The sequence below is a fragment of the Protopterus annectens genome, chromosome 5.part0 (assembly GCF_019279795.1).
Source record: "Protopterus annectens isolate FY-2018-M chromosome 5.part0, PAN1.0, whole genome shotgun sequence".
Taxonomy (NCBI): Eukaryota; Metazoa; Chordata; order Ceratodontiformes; family Protopteridae; genus Protopterus; species Protopterus annectens.
Window position 1 is genome coordinate 417,097,993 of NC_056735.1, and position 23,966 is coordinate 417,121,958.

General features: G+C 39.5%; 1 protein-coding gene across 1 annotated transcript in view; it reads left to right on the forward strand.

Moving 5' to 3' along the window:
• EFHC2 (EF-hand domain containing 2) overlaps nucleotides 1–23,966 on the forward strand; it is a 1,536,365-nt gene that overhangs the window by 375,757 nt on the left and 1,136,642 nt on the right. The window contains exon 4 of the mRNA XM_044072376.1: nucleotides 8,334–8,557. Within this exon, the coding sequence (XP_043928311.1) occupies nucleotides 8,334–8,557 (224 nt within the window). The remainder of the gene's footprint in view (nucleotides 1–8,333; nucleotides 8,558–23,966) is intronic.

Here is a 23,966-nt window from a genome sequence, read left to right on the forward strand (position 1 = left end):
TTCAATTATTTTAAATAAGATTGTTCATTTTTCATTGGAAAATGGCAGAGCAAGGCCCTTGACTAGTTCTTGAGGAAGCACTGAATCATTCAATAACTCCAAAAATATGCGTAGGGAATACTGTCTGTAACACGCTTAAGCTGCAGAGAAACAGGCTGTCCATGCCAGAGAATTTAGTTTGACTAGAACTACACTAAAACTATCCACACTAGCTACACCAGTCTTGCAGTATACATTGTTTTTGCTGCACTCTTTAAATTTGAAATAAACTGTCTATGTTCCATTCCGTCCCTTGCTTTTGGTACAGATAATGAATGGACCAATCTAATTGATTTCCCTATATAGTAAACAGACCAATTCTGCCAAAATACGATGCTCCAAGAATGATGTCAGCAGTGCAGATACTTTTTAAATGCATCCAATTTATACTGGCATGGAGTTGGATCAGAAGAATTAATTTTATGAGACTCTTATACCTGAGTTTTTGAGCAGTCTAAGAATCCCCTCAGTTTAGTATGCAAACTATTTGATACCATAATTTAGGAACTGGTGAAACAAAGACAGTCTTGAGATCCCATCTTAGGTATGCATATGTGGTGTGGAAGAAGTGACAAAGTCAACTGAAGCTTCCAGTTCATGTCTACTAGATCAGATAATGCAGAAATTCTGTCTAAGCCAAACCATCAGATGATGCCAGGATGATTAATGAGTACATGGAGGCACATTATCCAACAACTTACAATTCTTGCTTATGGAATCCCATAATTTAGTAACAATAACAAGTTTTCTATAGCTTTTGACAAATAAATCCATTGAGGAAAAGAATATTAAAATCCCCAGAAATCAAATGCTCACAATGTGATGTTATCACTCTCACCTTTATTTTTCACTTGTGGGATCGCATCCGATCCATCAGATCCATCTCAGCCTTTTTCAAAAGCTCGAGGCCTTCAGCAAAACTCATTCGCCCTTATTCATGATGCAGTTCCCTAAACCCCCAGATCTCGTTTGCTGCTCAGCGAAAGACGTGGCCTTTCCGGGAAGCTCTGGGCTAAGTGACAGTTTATTTATTTATTTTTGTTATTTCTTACTTAATTAATTGTCTTTTGTACTTAGTTTCTGTTCTCTTTCTCCAGCCCCAAAGGTTCCTGGGATCTGACATCTGCCCTGAGTTCTTCTGCTCTGTTAGAGCAGGAGATCTATAGGAGCCGACACTCCCCAGTCGGACCTTGACATCGGGCTCAGATGCCTCTTGGGGCTTTGGCGTGGGTGAGTTCAGATCCTACCTCTGCCTCTGAGCATCTGTCCTCTGTGCTGGAGATTCCCTCGGCTCAGACTAACATTTTGTCAGATCCAGGGACTTCTTCGGATCAAGGGCGGATTGCCTTTGAGGTTATGAGGAGGGTAATGACTACATCCCAGTCTCAAACACAGTCTCCCCAGGATCTTCCATCTACTTCTAGGATGGTGACTTCACCTTCTTATATACCTTTTCCACAGGACCACAGAGACCCCTGGCCTCAGGACATCCAGCAAGGAACACCCCCTTCTGAATCTTCCTCCAGATCACCCCACTGAGGAAGTCCCTTGGACGAAGACTTACAAGAGGAAGCATTTGGTCTCCCCAGAAGAGTCAGTCATATCTGATACTGACCTCGATGATGCAGAAGGGTCCCCTCGGTCACCTCTTGAAGATATCTCCTTTGGAGGCATCCTGGAGATGTTAAAAAGAGAGGTGATTGGCAGTCCACAACTGCTTCAGATGAGGAGTCAGTATACCTGAAGGCTTTCAGTTCTCGCCCTTCCACCTCTTGGGTGACCCCTCCTTCCGATGAGCTTATTGAGTTAATCTCTCAGAAGGCTTGGGAGACCTCAGAAACCATAGAACCTACACCTAGGAGGCCAAACAAATATATTACTGCCTCTTCAGACAAGCCTTTCCTCACAAAAGGTGTAGCAGTTGATGCCATGGTTGTGGCGGTGGCTGCTAAAAAGGAACTGTCTGAGACTAGTTCCACTATCCCTCCCCTGAATAAAGATTCTAGGATGGATAGATATGGGAAGCGCGTCTTTTCATCAACAACCTTTGCCTTACAGTCACTGAATTACTTAACACATTTTACTAGACTACAGAGGGATCTGATAATGGAGTTGTCAGACTCCCTTCGAGGAGCTGTAGTTGAAGAGGTTGCAGACAAGGTAACCTCTCAGCTCGCCACCCTAAATTCTGTCATAAACTCTTCCATGAGACTCATCTTATACATAGCAGATGAAATGAGTAGGACAGCGGGTTCAGGCATCTCACTTAGGAGGAAAGCCTGGATGAGCCTTTGCGATTTCACAGAGCCCTTGAAGTTTTCCTTCATTAATGGCCCTTTTGATGGCTCCTCTCTTTTTGTGCCCAAAGTTAGAGACATTCACAAGGTGAATGCTACATGTGAAAGTAGCAATCTAATATATCTTGCTAATTGTAATTGTTGTGAATGCTTCTATGTTGGTAAAACCTCTAGAAGGTTGAGGGATAGGATTTACAACCACTTATATGACATATTGAATTTTAGCATACAGAATGCCTTGGCTAAACACATTGTTGAGTTTAATACACACAGTTTTAGTTTAAGGTGTTGCAACTTGTATTTGATAATCTAAGAGGGGGTAATATTAACAACTATCTTGAATCTGTTGAATTAAAATGGATATTTAGGCTACATGCGCACATTCATCCAGGTTTGAATAGCCATGTAATCATCAAGCTGGTTTTAGAGGCACGGCCCTTTAAGTGAGTTCTTTTGCAATAGTTTTGTAACTACTTTATTGATATGTTTGTGTTTTAATTAGGTACCAATTGATTTTAATTAGTATTTTGTTTTGCTATTTAAACTGAGTGCTTGATTTTGTATTTTGAGATCTGACGAAGTGTGGTTATTGCACGTGAAAGCGCTTATCCTTTTGGTTTTACTCCTGGAATAAACTGGATTTTTGAGCCTTGGTGGTCCTACCTTGTTTGTTTTGTTACATTCACAAGCTGTGAACAGGATGGCAAGACCTTATCTGCCATTGGAGTACGTTTTTCTACTCCCACCCACACCCTTTCCCAAAGGTCAAAGAGGTAGTGGAAAGATGTGGTTCAAAAAATCACAAAGGGGTTTCCAAGACACACAGGATGAAAGTTCCCCTAGAGGCAGAGGGGAGGAACAATAATGAAAGATGTCACCCTCACAGCAGGGGAGGCCCACAGAATCAGGGCTCCAGAGAATCTTTCTTTAGTAAGCCCTTTCAGCGCTTATGAGGGGGTGCCCGATTGTCTGCCTCTGGAGGCAGTTGGGGTACAATTGTCTCTGCACCAAACAACAGATAGATTCGTGCAAAACATAACACCCAGAGGTTACGTCATTCCCTTTTCCTTCCCCATTCCCAAACAACAAAACAGTTCCAGATGTTCCACCCAGTCAGAAGAAACAAGAAACCTTAGAAATTCAAAAGTTGCTAAGAAAAAGAGTCACCCAAGAAGTCCCAGCAGACCAGAGATGATTCAGAACTTACTCAAGATTCTTTTTAGTTCCAAAGACTGGAGGCCCATTCTGGATCTCAGCAATCTAAACAAATCAGTCAAAAAGAGCAAGTTCCAGATAGTGACAGTGCAGTCAATACTTCCTTTTTTGGAAAAAGGCAAGTGGATGTGCTCTATAGATCTTCAGGATGTGTACTACCATATACGGATGGAAAGACGGTCCAGAAGGCATATGCACTTCCAGCTAGGAGCCAATCACTTCCAATTTTGAGCTTTGCCCTTTGATCTCACTACAGTCCCCAGAGTTTTCACCAAATGCATGGCACTAGTCGTGGCTCACCTTGAAACATCAAGGATTCTGGGTGTTTCCATATCTGGACGACTGACTCATAACCGCCCCAACCAGGCCTCTTTTGCTACAGGCCAAAGACTCTGTTTCTCACTAGGGATTACAATTAACTATGAAAAATCTGCTCTAGAGCCATGTCAGAACTTGGTCTTTATGGAAGCAGAATTGGACACAAGAAGGATGATAGCAAAACTTCCACAAGACAGAGTAGACGATCTTCAGGATTATGTAAGAATGTTGATTAGAAAGAAACAAGCTTCTGCCAAACAAGTTCTTCAAATACTGGACAAAATGGCAGCTTCAGTTGTCCTTATTCCCTTAGCTCATCTTTACATGAGAATACTGCAATGGTTACTTTTGACGCAGTGGTCAATTCTAGAACTAACAATGACACACAAAATCATAATAACAAATTCATGCAAAAAGGATCTTCAGTGGTGGATTCACTGTCCTCTGGTACCTCAGGGCCATCACTTTATTCCTTCCTAACCCCAAGCCATGATGACCATGGTCACTTCCCAGATGTGGGGGACATTATCTAGGGAAGACAGTTCAAGGCATCTGGCGTCAACATGAGGCCCATTTGCAAATAAATGTCCTGGAGATGAGGGCTGTGCTTTTAGTGTTACAAGCATTTCAAGACTCTCTCCCTCTGCAAATGATAGCAATCCAATCAGACAACATGTCTGTAGTCTGGTACGTAAACAAGCAAGGGGGAACCAAATCTTACCCCCTTTGTCAAGAAGCCCTAAGGATCTGGCAGTGGGCTACATCTTCCAATCACTTTCTGTTAGCAATGCACATCCCAGGGAGATCCAACGTAATAGCAGACAAATTGAGCAGAGCTATACTATTGCCACATGAGTGGTTCTCTCAATCAGAAAATTGTGGAACAGATTTTCTAAAAATGGAGTCAGCCTTGGTGCGAACTTTTTGCTTCACCCACCAGTGCCAAATGCAGCAATTACTTTGCCCTAATCCCCCCCTCTGGGGGAGTCTCCAAGGGATGCACCTGTTCACGATTGGCCTCCTGGACTCCTTTATGCTTATCCATCAGCTCCTCTAATTCCCAAACTACTACAGAAAGCAAGTTTGTTGAAGATGACAGTAATCCTAATTGCCTCCTATTGGCCTCGACAAATCTGGTTCCCCTTCCTTTGGCCTCATATTCAGGATGAACCATGGATTCTGGACCCCATTCCAGATCTTCTGACTCACTAATCAGGAATGGTTCACCCCAATCTAAACAACCTCAAACTGACAGCATGGCTGCTCCAATTCTCCTGATAGCTAGGTTTCCTTCCCTTTCTTCTCCTGTAAGACACATTTTAATTTTGCATAAGTCATTCACATGAAAACTGTACATGTGAAAATGAAAGAAGTTTGTTTTATTGGGTAATTCTAATCAGATCGATCCCTTTACTGCTCCCATTCATTTTACATTAGACTTCTTGGCTAAACTTTTCAATGAAGGTGCTGCCACAGCTACTATTAGAGTGCAAATGGAAGCAATTTCAAACTTTCATATAGGAAGAAATGGCTATGGAATCATGTCAAACAGGCTTTGTAAAGCCTTCTTGAAAGAACGACACTTCTAAGGCCTCTGTACAAAGAACCATCTCCACCTTGGGATCTAACTTTTGTGTTGTCACACATTATCTATATTTCATTTGAACCTTCTGCTAGCTGTGACATAAAGTATCTTTCTTGGAAGACGCTCTTTCTAATAGCTATCACCTCAGCAGGGAGACTTTCAGAACTACAAGCTTTTTCTGTCAAGCCACCGTACTTGATTTTTCATAAGGACAGAGTTTCTTTGCGCACCAACCCCTCCTTTCTGTCTAAGGTTTTATGTGAAAGTAACCTCAATCATTCTATTGAGTTACCGGTATTCTTCCCAAATTTTCAGAATAAAGGGGAATATTCGTTAAATCTAGTGGACATTTATAAACAGTTACGTTTTTACCTACATAGAACTTCAGAATTCAGAAAATCAGATCAGCTATTTGTTTCCTTTTTTAACACTAAGAAAGTTTATCAGTATCTAAGGTTACCTTATCCAAATGGCTTTCTGAATGCATTTTCTTTATTTACAATTCTTAAAGCAAGACTCTCCCTCCACCTGTCAAAGCTTATTCCACCAGGGCGATGGCTACATCTTCAGCTTTCCAAGCAAGGCTATCTTTAGACAGTATCTGTGCTGCACCCAAATGGGCAAACCCTCATACCTTTATTATTCATTACAAGCTTAATTTTGACTCCAGGAGTAGAGCATCCTTTGGTTCTATGGTCCTGAAGAATATTCTCCCATAAGCCACCAAAGAATCAGGTAGCTTAGGACGCAGTTCCACAAGTGAAAATAAAGATGAGATTGACAACATCACATAAAAAAGTTATGTACTTACCATAACATTCCATGTATGCTGTCCATCTCCTCCTTTATTCTCACAACCCACCCACCTACCCTCTGCCTACACTCCTGGGAGACCGGGTAGCCGGGTAATAGTAATTGAATATCCTTTGGACTCTATAACTCAGAAACCACTTTTTCTTCTTATACTATAAATATTGTTACTTATAACCTTAATTTCACTAATGTTTTTCTCTTATGGGCAAATAAGATCTGAGTGTTTAGGGAACTGCATCATGGGTAAGAGAGAATGCCCACGAGTTTTGCTGAAAGGCTCAAGCTTTTGAAAAAGGCTGAGACAGATCTGATGGATTGGATCCGACCCCACAAGTGAGAATAAAAGCTAAGATGGACAACACACATGGAACGTTATGGTAAGTACACAACTTCTTTTTTTGCAAAGTCAGAAGGTTTGTTAAATATTCAAGTAGTCTAGGGTAATGGGAGTTCAGGATGCAAATAAAAAGAAAAAAGGTGCGATCATTTCATCATTCCAAAAGCAGATACAGATGCAAATACTACTACTAATGCAGTTTTGAAACTAGAACTACATTTTCAAAAAAAAATAGCTCTATAAACTTTATAAGCATTTTACAAAGCAAACATTCCATGACGTGTGCATTTAATTTTTATTTCAGTGTTCATTTTATAAGCTCAGAAAAAAAAACCGTGTACAGATTATGTTGTAATAAGACCCTGCATTGGTTTGAAAGGCATAAGTACTTAGGGCACACTGGGCTTGCTTTTATTATAGCAGTAATACTTGGCATTGGTAGCTGATTTTGTGGTATAGCGTTGTCGCCTCATAGTAAGATGCTGTCCAGTTCGATTCTCAGATAGTGCGTCTTCTGCGTGGAGACATGCATGAATGAATTGAAGGGTGTGCATCAGGCCTGGCAAGCCGGTATGTAAAAATCAACTGCCAATCATTAGCGGACCAGAGTTCCACTGTGGCGACCCCTAACCGGGAAAAGCCGAAAGACACAAACAAACTTCCTGACAGGTTAGATCAAGGGTGAAGCATGAGATGACCAACCTCTCAGGCCAGAAGACAGTATATTTTATAATAATCCATGCATCATTTTAGGCATTATTATTATTATTATTATTATTATTATTATTATTATCCTTTGTTGAGAAACTAAAATTTGCATTTTTTTTCTGAGTCACTCATGTACTGAGCATGTGCAAAAGTGTTAATTCTTAATATTCATATGATGTAGAAGAGATATGACTATGTACCTGTAGTTAACTGCCAGTTCATGTTGAATATGTTATGGGAATAAGGTTTTAATGCTAAATGGAATGGGGTGTGCCTTCGTTGAAGGTTGTGCGTCAGGGCTGGTAACCCGGTACGTAAAAATCCACTACCAATCATTAGCGGACCCGAGTTCCGCTGTGGTGAACCCTAACCGGGAAAAGCCGAAAGACACAAACCTGTAGAGAAAGAAACCTGTTTTGGCCTTGCATTTGCCTGCTGGTACTGCAGCATACAAACTTTCCTTCATTGTGTCGTAACACAGTAATTGTTAGTAGTGATACAACATAGTTTTACTTAACTTTATTAAGTGCAGTGAGTTTTTAACTTAGAATGCTGTTATGCTGCTGTTTGAGCAAATTGGAGGGTTTGTAATGTAGATGGTCTCATAGTGAAATATTGGAAGATTCTAATTAGTCATGGGTAAGTCAATGCATGAGACTGCATTTTACTGGTGAATGTTCCAGTGGGTGTTATGATTCCCTCACAAATGGGGCCTTCATCAGCTAAAGACTAAATCAGTTTTAAGCTAATTATGCATGATTTACTCATATCATGGTATAACATAACACACATTGCACATAACTTGCATTTCCTGTGCTATTGCTGGGATAGTATTATTAATGTTTGTCTTTACTTTGATATAATATAAGCGCTGTCCTGCTAGTGAAAAAGTATCCCGAGCCCTTACTAGTATGCAAGTCCTATTCCTTAATTAGCTTGCAGCCTGTGCTGTGTATAACTGTTACCTCCTTCATACTGATCAATCAATGTTTACTCTTTCTCTGTTTTTCTTTAACCTTAGGTACTCTGATCAGACGTCATCGAGTTCCACTTCCACCTCCACATGATGATGAATTTTATAGATTAGAACACTTCAACATTAACAAAGAAATAGTTTTGTACTCCAGAGTGTATACAATTACGGACTGTGATCAGTTCACTCAGAATTTTCTGAGGAAGCTGGGAATAAGGTTAAATCCTCCATCTTCAGTTCCCAAGGACCCATACAGTACACTGCGTAAACAGGTAGAATATGAAATGCTTCTCACAGACCATGAATGTCAGCATCATAGTCGTCATTTCAGTGGTAATGAACAAACATGACCTGTATATTATTGGATGTTGGCAGCATGTGAAGAAATGTTGAGGATCAGTTTTTAGGTATACTTTATGATAAATACTGAAACAGAGTAGGATGTATGAACGACTTTTCCATTTGCCAGCAGATAGCCATGCTTTTTATCAGTTCACTTGTATTTAAGTAGTCAGAGTCATAGTTTTGTAGAAGGACTGGCTGGGGAAAAAGTTTAGAATAATCTTCATTGATTTTACTTTTAAGGTTTGTACTCTAATCATTTTCTTCAATGGATATTTGGTTAAGAGAGAGAGAGAGATAAACACTGTGCTGTAATTGGCTTTGATATAATGGACCTATATTCTGTTAGCTTAATTATTCACTGTAACTGCCATTTGTTGAAATCCTTTACATCCCCCTTGGATCTATATACTAAGGCCAAGGTCACTGCACCTAACAGTATAGTATAGTATCCCCTCTGAGTATTTGACCAGACTGCTACTGTATAAAGGTTAATGCCTACAAAAGCTACATTGCTGAAAGAGCGTTTATTGAAAGCAACTCAACAATGGGTGATGACGCTTAATAAACATATAGTACTGCAACTATTTATCTTTGTAGTTAACCAGCCAAGTTTGGAAATTAAAATTAGCAAGGTCTTTCGAGCTTTCTCAGGGAATGAATGTGCTTTATATCACTCATATCAAGTGACACACATTCTAGAAGAGCACTTTAAAGGACCATTACAGGCAGAAACCCAAACCTGTCAGCAGCACAATAAATACTTATTACTAATTTTAATTTATTTCCAACCCTGAATGCCTTCATGTGGACAGATATGCTGATATTATCTTTTTCTTGGAAAACAAACTGCTTTACTGACATATGGGGTAGTAGTAACCTGATACCCTTTCTCTGGCAGTCTACCAAACCTGAGAGCTCTTCCCATTGCTTGTCTGTGGTGTGATGCAGTACAGGGACTGCTTTACACCCCCACAGACAAGACCCTTTCAGTTTTCTAGTGCCAATCTAAGAGAGGGATTGCCTAGAAAACTGCTCCTGACTCTGGTTCTCTTTAACTGCTAAGTTCAGTAAGAAACCTGTTTGCATTTTATTTCTTCCCTCTGCTTTTTTCTGTCAGAGCTTGACTAGTGTATTCTGCTGCTTTGCCTTTTTTTCTAACTGGAAAATTATATATCGAAACAAAAATGAAGTTTTGTAACTGAAACGAAAGTGCTTAATAAAATAGTTACATCTTGCTGTGGGTCCTGTTGAGTGGCATTTTTGTTTAGATAGTCTGTTTATATGCCATTTTTTTGGTTATGGGCAATTGCATATACTTCGAGTTTTACTTTTCCTGCAGTATAAAATTTATACTATTTATTTTAAGCCAATTCTTGTTTTATTTGGGTTTTTAACCCTTGTATTGTGTTTTATGGGCATTGAAGAGAGTTTAACTGAGTTTCTGTACTAAGGCCATTTTTAGTACAGTTCCTCTTACTATATTGTTCTTTCAGAACTGAGTTAATCACATCTATTTCCATTGATTAAAAGCTTCATTTGAAAGTTTTGACAGGAAAACGTGCTGTTTTTGTAGTTCTTTACCTTTGGGACTATGATTATTTGAAGTAATTAAATTTACAGCATTTAAAATTATTTTTTCATTTAAATCACAGTTTTGGTGCCATTTTGTATGTTAAACATTTCTGACAGCAATTTTTAATAAGTTTATCCTTTATTCCTTTTCTAAGTCTGCTTAATGCTGTTTTTAATCATTTGGTGCTGAAACTAGAATTTGTTTATTAAAATTGAGAAACTTTTGTGACATCTATATTATGCTTTGAACTGTTACTGGAACTACTGTTATTTTACTAAGTGCAGTGTTCAGAATAATATCCCTACAGAAATAGCCTTCAGCTTGCTATTTTTAGATTACCTAGTGTATCTGAAGGGACTGGCTTTGATGAAGACATAGTCTTTTTAATGGAATGGTGGTATTTGTCCATTTTTTACTGGGCTGACTGTGCAGCCAATATTTGATATTGATTTGGCTAGCTTTTTGTCTCCTAACTTGATGGACTCAGATACAGTGCCTCACCCACCCCACCCCCATATCATCTATCCCTTGTGCATCTAAAAAACATAGAAAATAAATCAGAAAATATTCCTCAACCTGTGGCTTGTGACAGTAGCCTTGGGCAGGATATTGGACCATTTGCCTTCTTTTGCCTCAAGGTCCCCTGATGTGGTGTCAGTACCACAGCTGTGCATGACTTGATGGTCAGACACGTTCTCTAGGGCTATACCATTGCATTTTTCAGATATGAGAGAACCAAAGTCTTTAGGTGCAGTTCTAGTCAGAATCTGTTGGCAATTGTGATACATCTCTACCTGGGATTCTCACACTAGTGCAGTGCATTAAGTAAGAAACAGAACACCCACCACATTTCAGGGCAACAGTATCTGACTGTGTTTCCAGCTGAGATGGTGACTATGGCTAGAGCCATTGTTCAGGAAGTTGATTATGAGCTGCAAGCCCAGGTTATGAGTAATACCAGTGCTCCCACCCCTGTTCAACTACCTGATTTTAAATGGTATCTAGAATTTGAGGTTTCAGAAGTGTTAGACTTGGATCAGTTTCCTCTAAGGACAAACAGGTTCAGAAACCCAAGCAAATTATTTATTTTTCCTAAATGTTGGCTAGATTTAAGGGGGTATTCAACTGGGTGCAGTTTGTGGGCTGCCTCTGAGATCAACAGAGTCCCAGACATGGTGACATCCCCCCCATTGTTCCCAGTTTGGAGGATGTTTTAAGAACGCTTGAGTCTGTGCGTAAAAAGGTGTTTAAGAAATTCAGGGTAAGCTTGACCATACTTGGCCTCTAAGCCCCCTTGTCTTCAGACCCTGCTTCTGTGTCCCCAGTGACCTCTTCCAGTAAAAAGAATGAGTCTTCAGTAAACCTATTCCCTTCAGATAAGCTAGGCAAGTGAATAGAATCTCAGGGAAAGAAGTTAGCACAGTCCAGTGGGAAAGATTTTAAGTTGTTTAATTGCTAATATTTATGTGGAAGTTTGTGCCGAGGTGCATTATAATTTAGACAAGTTCACTGTATTGTTTCCTGCTGAGCAAGAAATCTCTGTCAAAGAGATTATTTCCAATGTTTCTCAAGTGTCTAAACACTCTTTAAAGAGTGGGTTGGAAGGGGCCGATACAGTTTCTAGAAATGCGGTGACGTCAATGGTGATAAGGAGGTATGCTTGGTTGCACAGTCAAAACTTTTCTGATAAGTTAAAAAATTAAATCTCCTGTTAATTCTGTTTATGTGTTTGGTACAGCAGCTAATCAGATCCTTAAACACTGGGATGACAGAGGTAAACTGTTGCAAGGGGTGTCGAAAATGTTCCATATTATCAAGTCTTCCTTCATTAAACAGGATAATTTTCAAAGGCCAAGCAAACAGAAGTCCCAGCCAAACAAAAACCAAGGCACCAAAAGAAAATGGAAGGACGAAAACTCTGCCAAACCTGACAAGAGGGGGTTCCTTTCCCAAAAAAGGATAATCTCCCCTTTCAACCTATGATTATGCTGAGGTGCAGTGTCAGTCTTTCCCAAGTCCCCCTCCAGGTGCCCTGTCTCAAAGGTTTGCTCTCAACAAGGCAACTTGGCTGTCAGTGGTTTCCAAAAAAATGGTTGCTCAACATTGTTGGCAGAGGTTACAAGTGCCAGTGGAAAGAACATATGCCTCCTTTCAGTGGGGTTCCTCCTCACCTGTTGGACCAGACTTTGTTATTCCCTTCTAATGCTGGACTCAGGGGTCCCTCCTTTGGAGAGAATAAAAGGTTTCTCCTCCAGAATTCTTCTTGTTCTTGAAAAGGAACTGTTGTGGAGACTGGTGTTGGACCTATTTTTTCTGAATACTTTTGTCAAGATCCACAAGTTCAAGATGCTTACCCTGCAGACAGTGCTTCCTTTTTTGCTGGACTACTGCTTCATGGTAACCTTGTACTTGAAGAATACATATCACCATATTCCCATCACTTCAGGAGATATTCTGAGATTTATGTCTGGTTTGTACTGTCAGTTTTCTGCATTGCCCTTCGGGCTATCCACTGGACCTTGAGTGTTTAGCAAATGCCTTGCTCCAATAGTGGTCCACTATCAGACTCTTGGCATTCACATTTTTCCTTACGTGGATAACTTGCTGATTTGTGTAGAGTCTGTTTCCAGGCGTTTGGAATCGCTAGAGGACTCAATTTTATTCTCCCAGCCAGGGTTCAAGTTAAACCTACAGGAGTTGTGCCTGACACCCTTGTAAAGGCTTGTCTTCCTAAGGTATTTAATTGACACTGATGAAAGAATGGCCTTTCTTCCGGAAGACAAGGTCCTACCTTAACATATGGTGTTTCACGAATTCTCTAGAAAGAACAACACCTCGGCGAGAGAATTCCTAAAAATTCTAGTTCTGATGGCATCAGTGCTTCTCATGGTACCACTGTCCCATCTCTAAATGAGAAAAAATCAGAGGCATATCCAGAAACTGTTGGACCTAGCATCTACATTCTGTGGAATCTTAGTTGCTGGTGTTGCCCTTCATGAGACAAGAGCTACTTTGGTTGAGAGCACAGCTGAGTATCAGTCCAGAATTTCCCTTCTTTCCTCTTGTTCTGGGCAATCTGTCCAGATAGATTTATCCAACTTCTTTTGCAGAGCTATGTCAATGGGAGTGCACGTGTAGGCCACTTGGAACCCAAGGATGCAGGGAAGCACATCAATATCAAGGAAAATTTGGCAGTAATCCACACCTTGAAAGTCTTTCACCACCTATGGACTCTGTCTTTTGGTAGTTATAGACATAATCACAGTGATATGGTACCTTAACAAACAAGGGAATGCAATGTCATACCCTCTGGGATGGTTGGCATTGATGGCCTGGGAGCTGGCTTTACAGCATTCTCTTCCTCTTCAGGCATCGTACATCCTATCAGAGCAAAATGTCAAGGCAGTCCGACTAAACATATATACTGGGCAGGCCCTCACAAGTGGCAACTCAAGGCAATAGTGTTCCAGGATCTAGTCCAGATGTGGGTAATGCCTCAAATAGACCTGTTCACCTTCTTTCAAGACAATTGGCTAGAGAAATTCTGTTCCAGACATCCTTGTAGCCATGCTTCGAGGACAGATACGTTCTTGTTTGCTTGGACCTGAATGTTCCTTAATGCTTTTCCACCCTTTTCAGTGATTTACAAGGAACTTCTGAAGAAAGTTGTGGAGAGTAATTAATAAAGAGTTGAAGGATTTTATTTGGGAGGGAAAAAGGGCAAGAATCAAGTGAGAGAAGTTGATCCAACAGAACGAGGAGGTTTAGGATCACCTGACTTGAAGGGATATTTCAGAACTGCACAGTTAAGACTCTTATACATAACACAAACAGAAAACTATAATTGAAAGTGGAAAGGGATGATAATGAAGCAGTGGGGTAATTCAAGAAATAAAGAAAGAATGGGATTTTGGATGCAGATCCTAAAGACAACAACAGTCATACAGAAGATTGCATTCATAAAATAGCAGAAAGTTTGCTAAGAGCTAAGCCAACAGAGGAATGGAGAAAGAAGATTCAGCCAATGGGATAACTGCAATTAGGAACACAGATAATAGACAAGAGGAGACAGGAATTTACTGGAGGAAGCTGGCAAAGAAACCAAGGTATTGGGAACAAATTATTAGAGAAGGAAAGTTAATAGAATGGGAAGAGACCAAGAAGATATTTTGATTGCAGGCTAGTGATTGCCTTCCCTATCAGGGATTGTTATCAGAATACAGACAGAGAGAAAGGGATAGGGGAGTCACAAATGAAAGACCTGCACTGGTTGAGTTTTTAATTTAATCTAGAAGAGAAGCTGCTGTTAAAAAAGTGGCTAATTAGTAGGGCATATAAAATATTGCACAATAACTATTGGAATCAATCAGAAGATGTCAGAAAAGATTAGGAAGAAAGATGAGACATGCAATTCACAAAGAAACAATGGCAAGATCTATGTATGGCTCCCAAATATGCAAGAAAGTCTAAATGATTTAGGATTTTTGCCTGAAAGTGTTGGCATACATACTTTTAAACACCAAGCAGACTCCAAAGAACTTTTCCTCAGGTAGATAGCAAATGCTAGAGGTGTGATGGAGAAGAAACAAATAACTGGGAAATGTGTTTTTAGAGTGTAATTTGTTAGCAGATTTAAAAAATTCCCTACAGAGTACTCTGTCAGGAATACTGGGTGAGGAAATGAGTGCAATTAAGGAAATTATATTTTTGTGCTGGGATAGAGAATCTCAATTGCTTAGATATAGTAAAGCCTTGTTAAGTTTAATTCTGGTGGCTGCCAAAAAAGCAATTACTTGAAAATCGAAATCAAAACTTAAACCAACTGTACTTGAAGTAGTGAATACTGTAACAGAGATAAAAGAACAGGAAATGAGATCTTTAGAAAAGGGTTGGAATACATTTCATAGAAAAAATGGAAATCGTGGGAACAATACATGCAGAAAAATATTTTGGAGGAAGAGGAATGAGGTTTAAGAGAAGGCAGGAATTGAATAATTTATGTAATGTTGCTTAGATTATACATCACATATATTGTTGTATATCTTATAATGTTTGTAAATGTGAATTTATTAATATGGTTTGATTACTTTTACATAAATGTAAGTTTGCGTGTGTCACAAGTGATAATTTGATAACCTTGCTTAAAAAATGCCAAAGATCATTATTGTGACCCTCAGTCTGGCACAGGCAATCTTGTTTCTCCCTTCTAATGGTATCGGCCAAGAGCAATTACCACAGACTTTCTTACACTCTGGATTTGCTCGCACAGTCTCAGGAGTGACTTGTGCAGCCTAATTTGGAGAAACTAAAACTGACAAACTGGATGATTCAGTCTTGTTTCTGTTTAGGTACTTGTTTTATGATAATGTGCTGTAGATTTTAAAGAAGGCCAGAAAAACCTGCAACTAGAAAACCTTATCTTTACAAAAAGATGAGTTTTTTAAGTGGTGCATAAACAGGAAAGGAGGGTCTCTCGAGGTTAACATCCCTTTAGTCTTAAAATATTTGTATGAGCTACTTCAGGATGGCTTATTGTATTAAGGTGCATTTAGTGACCATTTCTGCTTGTTTGCCAATGGATTCCCCTCTTTCTTCTTTTCTTTTAGTAAAACAGTTTGTGAAAGGAATATTGCAAATGAGACCCCATCAGAAGCAAATTCCTACATTATAGTTTCTCTGTTACCTTATTTAAAAATTGATCTTACAACCTTTCAGACCAGACACTTAGGCTGATCTGAAGTTCTTAATATTGGAAACTGTTTTGCTTATGGCAAGGCAAGTCTCTGAGCTGCAAGCTGTCATGTTGGGACAACCTTACCCGATTTTCCACAGGGATATGGTTGTGTTATACCCTAACCCTCCATTTATGCAGAAAGTGGTCACAGAATTGAGTCTCAGTCAATTAACTTCCCTGTGTTCATTCCTAAAAATGAGGGAGAGAGGATAATTCATACCTTGAATGTGTAGCAGCAGCACAGGTACTACCCTGACAGAATGAAATCCTTTAGGAAATCTGAAAGCCTTTTTATTTCCTACTCAGGGGCAAAGAAGGGTCAGCCTGTCTCTAAGTAAACCATTGCTCATCAGTTGTCCTCTGGTATTGTTTTTGGTACACCCCCCCCCCCCATGGCAAGGCATATCCAAGCAAGGTAAAGGCAAATACCACTAGGACCTTTTCCTCTTCTGTGGTCTATTGGAAAGGAGTAGATTCTAGAAGTATTCTAGAATCAGCAACTTGGTCCTCTGTCCATACCTTTACAAAACACTATAAGCTGGATCCCTTTTCTAAATGCAGAGCAGGCTTCACTAGGACCATTTTTCAGGGGCTCCTGGACCCTTGTCCTTCCTACTCACAGGATGAGTAAGCTTTAGGAATCTACCCATATGCCAGTAAGACAGTGGGTTTCTTGGAAACAGTACAGTTTAGTAAGTCCTACTTACTCAGTAATCTAACACAGATGTGTGGTTTCAGTTTGGTACAGTAGGTGTTTGCAAAGCTTGTGTTTTCATCTTTTCTTCCTGATGGATCCTAGAAAACTGAAAGGGTCCTGTTTGTAGGTCTGTAAGGCAGTCTCTGTACTGCCAGGTGATTGGTCCATCACACCCACAGATAGACAGTGGGAGGAGCTCTGAGCTTTGGTAGACTGCCAGAAAAAGGGTATCAAGGCATTACTACCCATATGCTAGTAAGGTAGTATGTTCTATGAATATCTACTGTTACGGATAAGTAGGACTTGCCCAACTGTACTTTACTAATCATAATGCATTGTGAGGACACCACAGATGAGATTACTATGCCCTAGTCCATCCTGTCAGATCCAAATTTTATTCACTTAGAATGGACAAAGCAATAAAAGTCAAAATCAAAAATAAACTTTATTGTCATTTAGATTTGCACATAGTGCGGCTAAACACAATTACGTTGCTTCATTCCCAGTGCAAGAAACATGCATACATACATACAATTACTATTTAAAAGTAGTAGGACAGACACTTACAGACATTACATGCATAAAAATGTGCCATTTAGGGTATTGCACAAGTAGATGTTTGAGAATTTTGAATAAAAATGTCAGTTACTTTTATTTGCAGTGACTCTTAATTTGTTTCATCCATATGTGTTACACCAGCTGTGAAAAGTTCTTACAGAAGGATAGAGATAGATGAGATAATATTGTCTTTTTAAAAAGTAATATTTTGTGAGTTTCAAGTTGTCTTCCTTCCTCCTACCTTCTATAAGTTAGCAAGAGTGTCATTTTCTGACTTGCAAAGCTCAGCTAATTAGTGAAGTTGCTTTTATTAATCAGTTTTGTTCACCTTCAGACTACAAATGGCACAATAGATTTACATCTGCAAGTAAGGGAATGGCTGGAGATTTGTATAACAATGCAAATTCAGAAAGCTATAAATGTTGATCCAGAGTAGCTTTATAATGTTAGTGGTTGTGAAATACCTTGCCATGTGTATTTTCCTTGATAAAAAAAGTTTGTATGTGATAAAATCGATGCCATAACAAGGGAGACACATTCCTAAAGGAAAAAGGATAATGAGAGTTCCTTTATCCCTAAATGGTGTGCAGTGAGGAAGCTGACTAGGACAGAAATGTTATAGAGGATCAGAAGCTGCCAAGCCATGCTTTTTTGATATGTGGAAGTGTGAGGATCATTCTTTTGTGGAAAGGAAATGTTGTAGTTAGGCCATAGAAATCCTTTAAAAGATTTAACAATTCCACTGAAATTAAAACATATAGTGCTCTGATATTATTTTGTTTACAGAAAATGTTATGTAAATGTGTCATTGATGAAACTAAAACACAGAAAAAAGATAAATGTAAAAAAAATCCTAAAAAGGATCACATTTCAAGAATAAATGTTAGTGAAATTTAAGAAAAACAGGGAAAAACCTGACTGTCCAAACTGATATATCAGTCAATTCATCAATCAGTCAATCAAAAAGGAAAAAATCAAAACTTGACAACAGTTACTTCTCTTCCAGTGTTTTTGCTGATGTACATTTGTAAGCTCCCATTTCAAGGAAGATGCATCCTTTCAAAAATAGTTGAAAAAGAAGCATCGCTTTCATCAGTTACAAGGAAGAAAACAGGCTAAGACCCCTGCACTGACAAGACCATAGAGGAATTCACAAGGCTAATGGAGGCAGTTAAGGTCTAACATTTTAGTCTACAGGTTTAAGGCTGTCAACTGCTAACAGACATCATCATTTTGTTCTGAGTTTGCTTATTTCAGACTCCTTTGTCCTTGTGTGTGACTGAGCAAGTCACTTAACCAGATGGAGTTTCCAGATTACCCTGAAAAGAATCAAATGTATCTAGTTAAAAGACAGGCTGACAGACAGATAGATAAACAAAGAAACACAGAAATAAGGTAGTTTCTGTGTTTGAACCTGCAACCCAGGTTTATTACCAACAGCGGATTTTCACAACTTCATAGAAAAATAGCAACATAGTAATACAAAGCAAGTGATCATGAGGACCATAAGATGCCTAGCCATTTATATTTTAAGTAGACACACTCAAAAGTTCATGCTTCCCTTTTCAAGTGCTTAATAGTGCTTACCTCTCAAAACGAGCAGGGCTATACATGCCATTCCTGGTATAAATTTTTGTCTATCCATCCAGTCATCAGGGCTAGCCTTAAAGGTAGTCAAAGCTGTAGTTTACCTGACCAGTAGTGATAACTTATTCCATAAGCTGGAAGTATGTTGAGTTAGAAACTTTCTCTCCAATGAGTCTTGTTTATTTGTTGATATAGAGCGTCTACTTTACCCTGTCGAAGGCTGACAATATCAAAGCTGATATCGTCGTAACCAAAATGTTGAAAGCGAAAGTCATTGTGCATGTAAATGGAAATCTCCGTAAGGGAGATTTCCGTTTACTGCAATGCAGTGCAATCTCAGAGTTGGTATATTTAAGTAGCGTGTGTTGTGTTTGGGTGTTTTTTGTTTTTTTTTTGTGTGAGTTCGATATTCGGTGGTTTCATTATTTTCATGTCGATTATTATGCTGTCGACAGTTTGAGTTTTCGACAGCGTAATATAAACGCAATATAGATTTAGGTCACTAGTGTGGGTATTTGTAGAGGCATTGGTTTTGCAAAGAAATAGAAGGTCAAATAAGACTGGGTTTTTCATGGATTTAAAAATTAGACACAGGTCACTTTGGAGCAGCCTGTAGGCTACAGAGTATAATGAGAGTATTTGAAAGATGTATGGCCTCTGGGACCTTTGTAGCTGAGCAGGCTTTGATGTATACATAGCAAAGGGGCTATTGTAGTCAGTGATAGGTCAGATAAGGGAAGAGTACAGTGGCAGGGTGACTTCTTTCGATCTTGAAGACATTCCCTTGGAAATTAACTGGGTCAAATAGCAGGATTTTCTACTTATGATGTAAACATGACTGAATGAGCGTATTTTCCACATAAGTACTCAGGTCTCTTATGACTGTCTGTCTGAACTGGAGAACCATTTAAAACATATGAGGTAGAACCATTTTTTTTCCAAATGCTGCTGTGCATCACCTTTTTCCAGACCATTTTGCTACACTTGGTTTTGTACATTTTCTAGCCCTTGCTGGAGCTGTTTAGTATGAGTGGATGAGTGGATAACAGTGACCAGCTTACAGCAAACTTGGTCAACAAAACTTCCAAGATATTGGACAGGATGTCTGCAAAATAAATGCCAAACAGAAGAGGGCCCAGCGATGAACACTGTGGTACCTCAGTAGTTATAATTTTACATTTAGAGAGGGTATAAACAATTTTTACAGCCCAGGATCTGTCAGACAATCAGTTTGCAGTCTAGTAGATAACATAGGGCTTGCCTTGAGTTTGTCTGATTTTTTTAACAGTACCAGCATTGGGGATAGTTTTAAAAGCTTTGGCTAGATTGAGATAAGCAGTTTGCACCAAGTGACCACTGTCCAGTGTCTCCATAACCTCTTCAAAGAAGCTTACTAGTTTCAGGAGATAAGACCTGCCCTTCACAAAACCAAACAAATTAGAATCTAGATCAGTTAAGTCGCCTGTGTGTCCATAAATGAATTATGCTTTGCTGTGATATGTTCCATGACATTGCATATAAGGCTAGTTTGGCTGATGAGGATATAACTGCCTGAATATGTAGAGTGGCCACCCTTGTGTAGGGGAGTTGCAGTGGCTGGTCTCCAGGCATCAAGCATAAATCCTGTGGACAGGCTGAGGTTAAAAAGTTTAAGTGGGAACTCAGATAATGCATACTTGGCACTAATGACATTGCAGCCTGGTATGCTGTCTGATCCCACGGAAGCATCACTTTTAGTCCTTGTCAGGGATTTTAAGACTTGTTCCAATGTGTTTTCAAGGGAGACTAAATTTTCAGGGATACTGGCGGTAACAGTGTGGGTAGTTGGGGTAAAGTATCTCTAAATTTGTCTGCTAATTTATTGACTTTATCCTTCAGGTTGGAATATGTGACATTGTAGATTAGCTCAGTCATTGATGGATATTATTCTTTAATTTTTTGACATAACTGAGTAAAGATTTGTAGTTTCCTGTGCTATCTGTTGTCACCTTAATCTTGTACTCTGCTTTACATGCTCTAATAGTACTCTTAAGTTCCTTGCTATCATTTTTCATTGTGGTCCTGAGGTAATGGGCTGGTGATTTCTTATAACTGCTCATCATTTTCCTTCTTTTGTTATACAGTTTGTTAATATTGAAGTCCTACCAGCTAGGTTTATTCCTGAATTTACCAGTATATGTAAGGGGGGACAGGTACTGACTTTTTAGGTGTTGGTAAAAGTCAGAAGTGAATGTGGCAGCCCTTTCCTTTTTGGATTCATTTGCAGTAACTTGTTGGGAATTTTGCTTAGGTCTTCTGCAAGCTGAAGTCAAGTGAAGTGGAGCACCAGTAGAGTGTCCCAGGGTTCTGTACTCGGACCTCTCCTTTTTGGCATCTACTTTTCTGAAGTGAAAGCCAATGCCAAACGGCTCTGGCTGAATAAGTTTTTTAGATGATTACAAGCTAGGAGCAGACATTGAATCTACAAAGCCATCCTGCAGGAAGGCTTGTCCCATATAAATAACTGGTGCCAAAATCACGGAGTGAAACTAAATGACAAAAAGATGCATTATTGTATCTCATGGGAAGTCATCTACCCCAGAGAACTACCATTATTGACAATATGCCCGTAAGAGTTGACCCAGTTGTTCTGGATTTGAGAACTTATGTGGACAGTGACCTAACTGTTGACAGATGTATCTCTTGTTGTAAGAAAGCCCTTCTATTTTGCACAGTTTATAAGCAATGGGATTGTGTCTTGGTCTAGGGATGTCATTGTCCCTTTACTCCGCTCTTATTAGGCCAATCATTGAATATAATTCCCCCTTCAGCGTGTATCTGTCCACTCACATGCAACAACTGGAATGTGTACAGAGATACCTTACTAAAATGATACAAGGCCTAAACAACATGTCCTACATGGACCACCTCAAAGTCCTATTACTGTACTCTGTATCCTACAGACTGCTAAGAGATGACCTGTGTCTGGCATTCAAAGCATCCTCTGACACAAAACTTATGAATTTATTGCACATCAGCAAGTCAAATGGCATCAGAAATATTCACTCTAGGGATCTAAACCTCTTTAAACATCAACAGAATGGTTTGGAGGGGCAAGTATATCTCACAGCAGATATCGCTGCTCTGGACCAGACTTCCCATCCATATAAAAGAAAGTTCATCTTTGTCCATATTCAAGTTCAACTTGGATCTATAGATGGGAAACAGAAAATATACCCCAGGACTGAGACGTATACTACTAATGAACAAAGACATCTCCTAAATATTTTATTTCATCTACGGGTCCCCTCAAATTATCTATGACATGATCTCATTTATTCTCATTAGGGATATTGTATAATTATTGACCATGGGATGGGTAAGGCCAGTCTGTAAACAAATGGGCTAGGTTAACTTGAGCACAAAAAGGGAAACTGGCTAGGCTTAAAATGGCCCACAAGTGCAGCTAGCCTAGTTCTTACCTATGAACTTATAAGTAGGTTTGTTGTGGTAAATTCCATGATGATGGTTTGTTTGGTAGTGGGGTGGTACCACTAGACTGAGCAAGGAAGATAACGGACTTGTGGTCAGATTTAACTAGGGATGAGGAGATGTAGTAAAATCAGGGGCTAGGTTGGCAAGACCAGATGAAAGTTATTAGAGGCTCTAGTATGTTGTTCTACAATTTGCTGTAGAGTATTGGCATTAACAAAGACCAGGGAATGCTGAGCACATTCATTTTTGGAGATGTGAATGTGCCAGTTAATGCCTGGGTGATTGAAATCCCATATTAAGAAGGTATTTAGTTTGATTTTTAACCCCGTCTATGGTGTTAAAGTAATTTCTATTATCTTTAGGGGCTATTGATAGGGATCTGTAGCAAACAATGAAGTGATAATTTGATTTGTTAATATGATTTGGAGTGCCAGGATCTCCAAGTTACTGCTGTGTGTAATTTAAAGTGGGGTTATGGTATTTCTGACAAATACAGATTCTCCCCACAGTTACCCAAGGACCTGAAGGAATGATAGCTGCTAAACCCTGGTATAGAGGGAGTGCTGTTGCTACACTAAAACTACGTCTCAGTGACTATACAAATGTGAATTTGTTTGAGTTGCAGGAGGGCCTCAAATTCTGACATCTTTCTATTTAGGCTCTCAGCACTGAGTATGGCCACCATGGTGTTTTCTGAATGGAGTTTGAGTGTGTTACGTAGGATTGTTCAACAGGGAGACTCTGCTTAAAAAGCCACCATAGTGTAGTAAAGTCTTTAGCCAGTATGCAAAAGCCGTGGTATGAAACACATAAGCCTCCATTTCAGGTCAGTGCATGCTGATCTCCTTAGAATGACATCAGCTACTTAGCTAATTATTAAAGCCAATTATATCATCTTGATCTCTAGACATCATTGTAAGCGAAGGCAAGATACTACTCAAGACTAATGTCTTTCCTGCCTCTAACACATGCATAACAAGTTCCATCATATTTTCTCTATATATCCTTCTGGGTGCAGTGCGTCAAGTCATTCAGTCCTGCATAGGTTGTAGTCATATTTGTCTGGTTTAAGGGCCCCAGGGCCCTTGTGATATTACAGATTCTGGCATAAGACAGACTGCTTATGATTATCCTGTTCTTGTCCATTCTGATGAGTATGACGTTTGTATGCCTAACTATAAAGTCACCTATGAATAAAACATTTCCCTGTGCAGCGACAGACTTAGTGGACCTTATGGACCTATGTCCACATTCCTTTGAGTTACCTTTATGGATTTACAGTATGTTCATGTGGAAAAGGAGTAGGTGTTGTCTTGTGTGATGGAGGCTGAGATCTTTAGAGTGTGTTCTAAGAAGCTTTGGCAAATTTTTTAAAGCCACAGCATAAGTTATGTATCTATTGGTGTGCTGTAATTGATGTGGGGTTGTGGAAGTATGAGGCTTCCATAATAGTAGGTTGATGCAAGAGGTTTGCCACCATGTTTCTTAAATATTTACATCACTCACAGTTTGTACTGCCTACTCGTAGAAGCAGTGAACTGTTGGTAAATATAAGGCAGTTGCTACACTGCCTTAGAACACCTGATGTGATCACATTGGCCATAGATAGGGTGAGAGCAGACTGTTGAGTCATGTTGCTACAAGGTAGAGTACTAGAGCTCATCACAGTGCTCAAAGGTTGAGGAGTGACTACTGTAGACCCTAAAAGGATGG